Source organism: Entelurus aequoreus, linkage group LG06 (assembly GCF_033978785.1).
Source record: "Entelurus aequoreus isolate RoL-2023_Sb linkage group LG06, RoL_Eaeq_v1.1, whole genome shotgun sequence".
NCBI lineage: Eukaryota > Metazoa > Chordata > Actinopteri > Syngnathiformes > Syngnathidae > Entelurus > Entelurus aequoreus.
Window position 1 is genome coordinate 67,555,299 of NC_084736.1, and position 12,550 is coordinate 67,567,848.

Consider the following 12,550-nt stretch of genomic DNA (forward strand, 5'->3'; position numbering starts at 1 on the left):
TGTACATGATGTTATGACCAGGTGAATCTATATAATCTTTATGAATTTTATATTTGGCCATTTCTGGAAAAAATGGTGGTGACATCTTAAATATATGTATTTAAACAGTGTACATTTTCAAAATACAAATTATGATCATTTTGAGGAGGCTGTAGCGTGGTTTTATTTGCAATCTGAGAACGCCTCTACAAACTCAAAAATTATTTATGATATTTACACGGAAAATGCGGGAAAATTAGTTTTCGTTTCCATCAGAAATTATTGTTGAATCAGTAAAAAAAACATTTTAAAAAGTTATGTCATGACTTAACTGGGGTTCGATCTCACATTACTTGAGTGTCATACAACCACTCATCTATATGGGGACTGCGTGACACTTCACCCTTGCTCCTGATGGGTCGTGGTTAGGGCCTTGCATGGCAGCTCCCGCCATGAATGTGTGTGTGAATGGGTGAATGTGGAAATAGTGTCAAAGCACTTTGTACCGTACCTTGAAGGTAGAAAAGCACTATTCAAGTATAACCCATTTATATCCATTCTGAAATTTTATAAATCCTCAGTTTTTACTAAATCAAGTTCAGTTAGTTTTATTTCATTTAAAATTGTAATTACTGAGAAGTTATGGGGGTGAGTCTGGTGAAGTATATTGTTGTATATTATTAGCGTGATGCTGCTTATGCTTCAACTCTGTCAGAAAACAGTAAAAAATGTGTTCAGTACACATTTATTGTTCATTCAATGTGATTATTTAATTTTCTATTGGCTCGAGGTGAAACTCTTTGGGCACCTCACAATTCGATTCCGATTCTTGGATTGACGATTTGATTCAGAATCGATTCTCGCTTCAATACAATGGCCGTAATATATTGTGGGGTATATAAATTGTAGTAAAACCTTTTCAAAACCGGTTACAAAATCTCCTCTTTGCTGCTGACGTATAAAGTATAAGTGCAGTGTTGGCCTAAAAACATATTTTAAATTATCTTAATTTTATTTACAAAATCACAGAATTTTAATCAATCTACACAAGAAAATAGAGCAACCCTAACTCCAATATAACTAGCATTCTTAGGATATACATTTACAAAGCTATTGAGAAGACATACAAATACAATACTAAAAGCAATGCTATTAATAATAATAATATCAATAATAGTTGTTTAATGTTTTTGATCCAAAAATGTATTCTTTAAAAAAACATTTTTTTAAAATTATATAATATATGGAAATTGCAATTTGAATTGGAATTGTTTTTTTGACCATCCCTATTGGTTACTATTTTTATTTGACCAGATTGTCTATTGTATTGATGCACATAATTACAATACAAGATATGCTGTTAACAGTCATGTTGTGATACCTAGTTCAAAGATAAACTCAATGGAAAAAAGCAGTAATGTATATAGCTATGGCTTATTGTAATAATTTACCACTTGATATCCATCTAATAAAAGTTAAATAAGCCTTTAAAAAAAAGAGTGCTAAGGTATTTACTGGAATACAAATGACCTCAGTTGAGGCAATAACATTAAACTAAATTCATTTGTGTTATTTTGTACCAGTGTTGATTTTTCATGTCGCTTGATGTAATTTAACTGTTTTTTAAACATATTTTATACATATATTGATAGTGATAGATTATAATGTGCTCTCATGTACAATCTTGTAGTCTCATTTTTGTTTTACAGTTCTGTAATATGTAATGTTTTGTGTAAGACGAGCTGACTGCCATGCCATCAGCCAATCAGGATCCTTTTCAAATAAAATAAACAAATACTATATAGGTTAAACATATACTTCTAATATTTTTATCGTAATAATATTACTAATAATATTTTTTTCAATGAATAATTTCTGCAGTGGGTGTCAAAAATGTGTGTTCCTGATGTTAGTGGCCTGCCATTTATCTTGATTGTTTAGTATGGTACATTAGCAAGAGCCATGTTAATTAAAGAGTTCAGACTAGTACATTGCACTCGATAAATACCATTTTCAAACCTTCCAACATGCTAATTGGCATTGTAATTACACCTTTTTCTCCAAATATTTTTTTTCTTTCTTTCTGTTTTTTGACCAACAGGGTCTGACAATGAGTGTGTTGTGGACCATCTTCTACGGTCTGATGAGTGCTTTTGCACCCATCTATGGCTGGATCCTCGTCTTACGGGCCCTGGTGGGCTTTGGCATCGGTGGAGCTCCGCAGTCGTGAGTACCGCTCATCTACGTGATCATACAAATTCTAAATCAAACTACACTTAACAGGCAATTGTCTCTGTCTTCATTAGGGTGACACTGTATGCGGAATTCCTCCCCATGAAGTCCAGAGCAACGTGTATATTGTTAATTGAGGTTTGTACTGTCATCACCTGACGCTTACCTTGACCAGTACAGAACTCTCAAACTCTTATCGCCTTGCCTTACAGATATTTTGGGCAGTGGGCACAGTGTTTGAAGTTCTTCTTGCCATCCTAGTGATGCCCTCTCTGGGCTGGCGATGGCTGCTTGCTCTTTCGACCATCCCCTTGTTAATCTTTTCCGTCCTATGTTTTGTGAGTACTTCAAGCTGAGTCATCATAACCAACACTGTCAACTGATGAGTATTATTTCGCCCAGTGGCTACCCGAGAGTGCTCGATACGACGTGCTGACGGGGAATCACGATAAGGCTCTGGCTACTTTAAAGCGGATTGCCATGGAGAATGGAGTGCCCATGCCTTTGGGAAAACTTATTGCTGCAAAACAAGTAAATCCGTCTCTGAGTAGCTGCCATTTATGTTACGACCTGTAAGTACTCTGTTTTGTACCAGGAGGAGCGTGGGAAGATCCGAGACTTGTTCTCATCGCATATTCGCTGGACTACAGTCCTGCTGTGGTTCATTTGGTAAATAGTGGGACTGATCATGTCATTTATTTATGGTTGTAACACTTCATAGACACGTTATGTTGTGTCTCCGTAGGTTCGCAAACGCCTTCTCGTACTACGGCCTGGTGTTGCTCACCACCGAGCTCTTTCAGGAGGGAGGTGCATGTGGAGGCAAGTTACTGCTCCATGTTTATTTTGGCTTGTGGACAATCCGAACATGGAATATCAATTCAATTCCTATTAAGAATTGGAATACGATTGACTCCCCCGTACAGCATGTTAGACTTAGACAAACTTTTTTGATCCGCAAGGGAAATTGTTCCACAGTAGCTCAGTTACAAAGGATAAGGATGGAAATGATAATGCACACAAGGGCACAAAAAGAGGGCATAAAAAAAGTATAAAGTAGACACAAAAAAAAAGACTAGCAATATAAAATATAACATATATGTAATATTCACTTATTATATAAACAGTATATAATATATACTGATATATTATAATATTATATTATATAATATTTTTATATAACATATACAATATAAAACAAATCCCAATTACCATGTACAATATTACAGTATATGTAACAGCTGCAGCAAAAAAAGGGCAGCATAAAATAGAGTAGATCCAGCAGAACATATACATTATAAACAAAGACAGGTAGCTAACATAGTAGGTGTCAGGTAATAGACAGATATCATCTATTGCTGTATGGCGAGTGATTATGCAGCTGGATGGAGTGCGGAATGAAGGAGTTCTTGAATCGCACAGTGTGAAAACGAAGCTGAAGCAACCTGTTGGAGTTTGACCTCTGCTGTCCCTCAATTGTCTGGTGGAGTGGGTTGGCAGGATTGTCCATGATGGCCAGCAGTTTGTCCAGTGTCCTCTTGTCCCTCACTGACACAAACGCCTCCAACTGCGTGCCAATAGTTTGACCGGCTTTCCGGATCAGTTTGTCAATCCGGTTTAAGTCCCTTTTGCTGGTGCTGCTCCCCGAACAAACCACTGCAAAGTACAGGGCACTGACCACAACAGACTGAAAAAAGATCTCCAACAGCTTGCTGCACACATTAAAGGACCTAAGCTTCTTCATAAAAAAGCTTAGGTATTTATTTATTAGGTGAATTGGAATTACAGGAAGTGAAATTGAATTCATTGCAATTCAGATAAATTCCTTATAGTCAATTAAAAGGTAGAATTTCTAATGTTTAATAGAGGGTTTAGCCTGAAAATACTTTGGAAACATTACAATTAAACACAAATTCCCTAAATTTTTGAAGAGTTTTTCCACCATTTTCTATAATTTCAAAGAAACAATAACTATGACTTTTAGTTTTATACCTACAAAATTGGCTAAAATGCTCAGTTAGCACTAGAGATGGGTATCGAATCCGGTACTTTTTTGGCACCGACCAAATCGCACTGGGTCACAAAAAATCCAACGGTGCCATGTTTCCGAACCTGGGTTGTGCGTGACGTCTTTGCACTTGCCGGTCACTTCAGCAGCACTGAGAGCGGACTCATTCAAACTACCTTTATGTAATGTTGCAATTTTCAATGCCAACAAAGAAATTGACTCAAAAAAAACCGCTCAAACGTAAGTAAAGTAAGGCTCCCCTTTTCCATAAATGCGCTAGCTTGATGATAATATAGAGTACATCGGCTTTGCTATTGACATGCTACTTATTAGCGTTAATGATTTTACATAGCGATTTCAACACCTCCAAATTTGTTAAAGAAAACTACAACTAAAATGCACGTTACAATCATACAGCTGGTGCTTCATTATAACAATATTTACAGACACTTTCTGTGTCGCAACAAAAACCAAACCAACCCACCATAAACTATACAGTACTGCCATCTAAGGTCTTGGACTTGCAACTGTAATTGCAACTTATTGTTATACCTGCAAATGTGATAATGAAACAAGAGGCAGCAACTGGACAGCAGTTATCATAACTAGGTCATTTTTAAATGTTGCAATAAAAAATGTGGTTGTATCATAAAAACAATTAATATTTATTGACATACACAAAAGTACCAAAAATTGGAACCGTTGAGTACCGGTATCAACTCCCAGGTCCTGGAAATTGGTACCATTGGCTTCAAATGTGAACGATAACCATCCCTAGTTAGCAGGCTAGCAAGATAGCGTCAAGTAACCATATCCATGACTTTGTTTAATATCTACAAAATTAACTAAATCGTTACCATGCAAACACTTATCATGCTAACAAGAGAGTGCCAAATAAACATATTCACGACTTTTTCATTTTAATGAAAAATTATTTGCTGTATTAAATGTGTAAAACAGGTCTTGGGCTCTCTGGGTGGCTGGCTCCCGCACTTACTGGGAGTCAAATATATTGTACATACAAATACACAGTCAGTATATACTCACATACACACAATTATTCACACATATATACATATGCGCACACCTACTGTAGGTGCCTACACTCCCACATACAGTATATACACAAATACAGTAAATACCTACACACCTACACACTCAAAGTTCGTACATCCACACGCACATTCACTGTACAAACATACATACACACATACAGTACATGTACATACTGTATACATTCACTGTACAAACATACATAAATACATACTGTACATATACATTCACTGTACAAACATACATATACACATACTGTACATATACAAGCACATATGCATACATACACTCAATGCATATAATCATGTTTCATCAAACATATATTAACGTTGTTCCCCTAGGGCAAACTGGGTAACACACGGCACACTGACTAAGCTTAACGTATAGTTACTATAACAATGTACAAGGTTAATACAGTTCACTTCTCTTTCATCCCCTCCATTTATCTGCTTTCTTTTGTATTTCAAGTTGTCATTACGTATATGTATTGTTGCATTTGAAACAATTGCATTGTTGATAATAGAGGTAATTATTATCATTCATTATCAATAGTGCTATTTCTATTGGTATTTGTATTGCTCCATTTGTATTGTAATGATGCTCATTGTCATTTTTGTGTTATTAATATTTATTTCACTAACTGCTTCTTTGCTATCACTTTTACTATCATATTTGTACATATCCTATTTGCTGATGTTGTTCAGTTGTTGTTGTTGTCTCTTTGTCTTATCCCCCTCTTGTCCCCACAATTTCCCCCTCTGTCTTCCTTTTTTTCTCTTTTTATCTCCTCCTGCTCTGGCCCGGCTGCACCAAATGATAACATAAATCCATATGATAAAGTCAAATACAAATAAGAGAGAAGTATCCCACACTTCTCTTTTGTAAAGTAAATCTGTACAGCCGATGTGGGAATCTACATCAACAATATGAAAAAATTAAAAACAAAATGTGTAAAACAGTCATGTAGGAATATACAGTACTTTAAAGCATAATTCTATAATAAACCAAATCTGTCAATACTACTACCTTCAATTCAGATCGTAGTTGCCATTCTACTTACAATTGTAATTTGAGAGACATTCTCAATGAATTTCGGGCTTTTGCACAAGCAGCCTCTGGATACACGCCATTCCTCTTAATCAATTTAAATACAATTAAGGGTTGGGTTCGACCTCCAGTTACCCTCCACCCCCAACACACTTTAAATTCTTCATCTTACATCAACAATCCTTTGTGGGAACAGTTTGGGAAAGGCCACTTTCTGTTCCAACTTGACTGTGCCTCAGTTCATAATGCAATTAAAATGGACAGATACCTTTGTCTTTATATGTGCTGGTAATTGATAAAGTAATGAATGTGAGAGTAATGAATATGAGGATACAGGGAGTACAGCTATTATTTTACAGCTGTAGTGTTTTATATTTCTCTCTAGTGTCCAAAGGTAATAAGATGGAGCTGCGGTGCAGCTTGGAGTGCAAATATCTGAACAGTGACGACTACAAAGACCTCTTATGGACAACCTTATCAGAATTCCCAGGTGATAAATTGGAATACTGCATTTTTTTTGCTTTGACTACATCTAGGGATGTCCGATAATGGCTTTTTGCCGATATCCGATATTCCGATATTGTCCAACTCTTTAATTACCGATACCGATATCAACCGATACCGATATCAACCGATATATGCAGTCGTGGAATTAACACATTATTATGCCTAATTTGGACAACCATGTATGGTGAAGATAAGGTACTTTTTAAAAATAATAATAAAATAAGATAACTAAATTAAAAACATATTCTTGAATAAAAAAGAAAGTAAAACAATATAAAAACAGTTACATAGAAACTAGTAATTAATGAAAATGAGTAAAATTAACTGTTAAAGGTTAGTACTATTAGTGGACCAGCAGCACGCACAATCATGTGTGCTTACAGACTGTATCCCTTGCAGACTGTATTGATATATATTGATATATAATGTAGGAACCAGAATATTGATAACAGAAAGAAATGGGGGGAGGGAGGTTTTTTGGGTTGGTGCGCTAATTGTAAGTGTATCTTGTGTTTTTTATGTTGATTTAATAAAAATAAAAAACCCAAAAAAAAACCCCGATACCGATAATAAAAAAACCGATACCGATAATTTCCGCTATTACATTTTAACGCATTTATCGGCCGATAATATCGGGACATCCCTAACTACATCATAGATAAAAAGGCAGTAAACATGTCCTATTATTTTTCAACTGTAACATATTATGTTAAATATTTTATGGTTGTGTTCCACAGGATTATTGGTGACTTTGTGGGCGATCGATCGCTTAGGAAGAAGGAAGACCATGGCCCTGTGTTTCCTGGTCTTTTCTCTGTGCATCATTCCTCTCTATGGTTGTGTCGGGAGGTAAAACGCTACAAATGATTTAAAATGAAATTGTGTCAGTCATACAGTATGGCCGCTGTTCCTATTTTATTTAAGAACTTCCATGACGGTGCTGATATTCATCGCCAGAGCTTTCATCGCTGGAGGTTTCCAAGCTGCCTATGTGTACACCCCAGAGGTTCCTTACAGTGTTTAGCTTCTCACCATAGGAATAAACCAGGGGTGCCCACACTTTTTCTGCAGGCGAGCTACTTTTCAATTGACCAAGTCGAGGGGATCTACCTCAAGCATATATATAATTTATATTTATCTATTTATGAAAGAGATGTTTTTGTTAACAAGTTAAAAGGTGTTTAATGATAATACAAGCATGTTTAACACATTTAGATTCCTTTCTTTCATGAAGACAAGAATATAAGTTGGTGTATTACCTGATTCTGATGACTTGCATCGATTGGAATCAGACATTAGTGCTGATAACGTCCGCATTTTTAAATGGAGGACAAAAAAAGTCCTCCTTTCTGTCCAATACCACATGAAAGTGGTTGGTTTTTGGCATCTTATTTGTCCAGCTTCCATATTCGTTTTTATACACTTTACAAGAAATACATTGCCGGCAAACTCCGTAATTTGCTAGCTTGTGCACGCCAGCTTTATGAGACTCTTATTTTGTTAAAGCAGGCAGGATAAAGCAGCGCTTTTATTGTGAAGACAGGAACTGTACAGTCAGTCTTTAGAGTTTTGAGAGTCTGTTGAAATAAGTGTTTCTCGCCTTCCTGTCGGTCATTTTTTCTTAATAATGAGCTCGACAAACGTCATCTCACAAGACCCTTGGTGAAGATTGATGATCGCTAATTTTTAGGTCTATTTTGTTCATGCCTGGCTGGCGATCGACTGACACACCCTCCGCGATTGACCGGTAGCTCGCGATCGACGTAATGGGCACCCCTGGAATAGACTAATCTAACCCAAAGCAATAATTCTGATACTCTACAGGTGTATCCAACTGCAACCCGGGCTTTAGGATTGGGGATGAGCAGTGGAATGGCCAGAGTTGGTGCCTTCATCACACCTTTTGTTGCCCAGGTAAAAACTGTCAAATGTTGACAAGGTGATACACAAAATGAGCATTTTTCCACCGTTGCTATTGTTGTATATTTGATGGTCGTGTGATGGGTGATGAGCCAAGGAGACGGCAATGAGGAGTCGTCGAACAAAAAGCTTTATTTGTTTCAGCAAGCCTCAGACAGGAACTGCAGTTTCCCGGGGAAGGAATGGGTCGAATCTCTTCTGATGTCCTCTCGGACAACTATCCTTAAATACCTTTTTACCTAAAGACCCCCACTCTTTGTAACTCTAGCCTTGGGGCCGGGAATTTTGGACAATACTCAGTTTGTTTGTACAAATGCAGACAACACCTGGGCGTTGTCACTTTGCTCAATGGAGTCGGTTGACCTCCAAGCACTGACCTCTACTCCTACAGAGGGGCTCTTACCAAATGTCGTTATTGTGTTTGCACTTCCTCCTAAAATCCAACTGCCGCTGTCTTTTAAATTCCCCAATGTCCACTCTGGAATAATCCTCTGAAGGATTCTGTGACCAAATACAAATACATGCTACTTCCAATCATATAAGAAAATTGTACAAAATATAATTCACTTCACTATCGCGCAGGTGTTGTTGGAGTCGTCAGTGTATTTGGCGCTCTCGGTGTACTGCTGCTGCTGCCTGCTCGCCGCCATCGCCTCTTGTGCGCTGCCGATTGAGACGACTGGCCGAGGCCTGCAGGAGTCCAGCCACCGCCAGTGGGGGCAGGAGATGACGGGCCGGGCCTCCTCCCAGAGCTCAGGGCAAATCCCTCACTCGAGCTCTTGCTCCCAGGACTGAGTGATAATGACATTATTGAAATGAGGGACAAAAGGTCTCGACCCGCGTCGTCAATCCTCGTTCTCTGCAGTTAAGGGCACTAAAGTGGCTTCAGAGACGGCACAACTGTGTCATGTCACAACCCCAAGTAGTCTTCAACCACCACTGCTGTCACCATTTCACCATTGTGTACCAACAACGGGAGGGCCGGATGTGGGATTGAGCCACAAACGGTGGAGGACTTTCTTGGAAAAATGATACTGACTGTAGCTGGAGCGTAATGAAGAAACGTGCTTTGCACAGAAGGAAACAGAAGTTGTACCGTAGCGTCCGGCAAATGAGAAAGCCTTACAAATAGCTCTAATATATTATTTACCATCTTTGACATGTGTGTTGTCTGCTGTGTTTTGAAAAATGAACACATTCTACGATAGGGAACTCAAGTACCGTATTTTTTGGACCAAAAGGCGCACCGAATTATAAGGCACATTAAAAGGGTTATATTATGATTTATTTTTTTATACATTCAGGGTGCGCGGTTTTGTGGGCGGGTCCTATTTACGTGGCTCCACTTTGACAGCGCCTTCTCCCCGTCATCTTTTGTTATGGTTATTAGCGCTTCCATACTGACAGATATAAGAACTGTATGCAACTTTATATTAGAAATGGCAACAGTGGAGGATGAATGCACCACAACAAGAGGATAGAGAAAAAGAGGGAGCTTAGTGAATACACCGCGTGCACATTTATGGGACTTAAGCAGATTCCAAATACACAACAGCAGGTACCAATAGGTAAAAAAAAGTTGGTTTTGCATAATAGGTCGAAACAAAACGCCAGATAATATGTCCCCTAATAGGTGCCATTTGGGGTCCTTATACACACACCATAATAATAATAATAATATGTTGAAACACAGTACGTCTGACTAGGATAGCCGTAATGCTCTGCGTTCCATCAAGTGGTGCGGCTTCGTATCTTACCAAAGTCGTACTAAAACATTTTGACAGATTTTTAGGCGCCCTGTGTACTGTTCTATATTCTCAATGAAACATCCAAGTTTTGGTGTTGCTTGCTTACCGGTATTTGCTAGAGTCATTTATTGAACAGGCCACACATATCTCCTATGTGTGACTGCCATCTACTGGTCACACTTATCATTACACCATATACCAAATAACATTGCTTTGAAGTCGGTAAGCACAACCAGACACAGTACATTAGGCGCACTGGGTTATAAGGCACACTGTTGATTTTTGAGAAAATGAAAGGATTTTAAGTGTGCCTAATAGTCCAAAAAATACGGTAATAAGAGATCTATGTGTGTGTATATTTTTTTTAATAACAACAGCTAGTGTAAAAAATTTTCCTGATTGAAAATAATTACCTGATTACTTAAAACTAGGGATGTTCCGATCAGGGCTTTATGCTGCAGATTCGTATACCGATCATCCACGACTGAGATCGACTGATACCAATACCGATCACATGTATTAATTGTACATTTTTCAGTATATTTATGGCGACATTGGCGAGTGCTATTGACAGTCTAAAAATATCAACACAATATTAACACAATATTTAAACTAGTTCCCTATTTGCTTATACAGTCGTCCCTCGTTTCAAATATTGCGGCTTCACCACAAAGCATGTTTTTTTTAAGTATATTCTACAACAACGACCAAAATTAAGCCTTTTCAAGAATACAAATGACTAAATGAACTAAAAATGTCAATAATACAATAGGATTGGCCACTGGATGAGACCAAACCAATCAGAATGCGTTGATCAGTATTGTGGCCACTGATTGGTTTTAGCCTCAGGCAGTGTGACTATTTTGCAATAAAATAGCATCAAGGTGACTCAAGGGTGGTATTTCATGTCTAGAGGGCTCTCTAATTGTTGAAAAAATTTATTTATGAGGTAGTAAACATTTTTTTAATGCTCTAGCTATGAAAATATTATATTTATAATGAATGATTCCCACTTTGCGGAAATGTCATTTATCGTTGTCATGTCTGGAACCAATTAACAGCGATAAATGGAGGATTACTGTATTATGTATAACTGTTGTAGCAAAACAAAGTCAATATCACACAATAACTAAACAACCGCAAAAACTACTGCATAGTTACCGGCAAATCCTTTGGTTTTTGCCCTCAAAGTCTTCCTGTGTCCGGGGAATTATTCCCGAAGTTGATTAACAAAAACAACAAAAAAATATTTTGAGAAAATAAAAATATCGACCTAATCATTCTAGTATCAGTCATATGCTCATATTACACTTGTTATTGACGTAATGATACTTGCTAATGCTACTTAAAATACTACAAAATGTTTATTTGCTGATTATAGTCAGCTTAAGTGATCAGCTCCACACTGTCAGCTAGGGAACTAAAAAAAAAAAAAACATTGTCAGCCAGAGGGGATCGGTATTAAAAGGCAATAATCGCAATGGCGATCACATACCTTTTCATGAAAATTGGACTATACCGCTCAATGGCCGATCGATCAGCACATCCTTACTTAAAACAATGTGTTAAGATCTAATTGGGTGCCAAACGTCACGCTGCATCTGTCGAATTTGTTCACGCTCAGAAGGATCTGTAAATAATGCATCAAACCTGTTTAGTTGTCAGGCTTTTCTTTGTAATGAGGTGATGTGAAGGCCAACGTATTTTGCCCAATCTGTGTTTGGAAACAAACTAACTAGCAGATGCCCATCTAGCTGGTTCTTCCATAATTAATTCTACCAGTGAGACATAGTGCTGCATTAGGTGTCTGCGTGCACCGATTCTTGTCAATACACTGGATGTTGCAATAAAAAGATTCTTGCAAAAAAGCAGTGACACATGCTGTTTTGTTAGTCAAATCATTCAGATTCTTTTAAACATTTTAACCGTCTTTTTGTCGATGTATATTAATAAACGTGATATCACATTATACTTCACACCATAAACCAGGGCTTTACCATTTTAACCATAGGGCTGAGGCCCATTGTTGGGCCGCCAAAAAATATGTTTCTCAGCT

At 37.5% G+C, this 12,550-nt stretch overlaps 1 protein-coding gene across 1 annotated transcript in view; it reads left to right on the forward strand.

Moving 5' to 3' along the window:
* svopa (SV2 related protein a) overlaps window positions 1-12,363 on the forward strand; it is a 21,673-nt gene extending 9,310 nt beyond the window's left edge. The window contains exons 6-16 of the mRNA XM_062051300.1: window positions 2,081-2,205; window positions 2,286-2,349; window positions 2,424-2,549; window positions 2,614-2,742; window positions 2,807-2,880; window positions 2,957-3,033; window positions 6,705-6,809; window positions 7,564-7,675; window positions 7,751-7,832; window positions 8,651-8,740; window positions 9,329-12,363. Of these exons, the coding sequence (XP_061907284.1) occupies window positions 2,081-2,205; window positions 2,286-2,349; window positions 2,424-2,549; window positions 2,614-2,742; window positions 2,807-2,880; window positions 2,957-3,033; window positions 6,705-6,809; window positions 7,564-7,675; window positions 7,751-7,832; window positions 8,651-8,740; window positions 9,329-9,541 (1,197 nt within the window). The 3' untranslated portion in view covers window positions 9,542-12,363. The remainder of the gene's footprint in view (window positions 1-2,080; window positions 2,206-2,285; window positions 2,350-2,423; window positions 2,550-2,613; window positions 2,743-2,806; window positions 2,881-2,956; window positions 3,034-6,704; window positions 6,810-7,563; window positions 7,676-7,750; window positions 7,833-8,650; window positions 8,741-9,328) is intronic.
* Window positions 12,364-12,550: the final 187 nt, after the last annotated feature.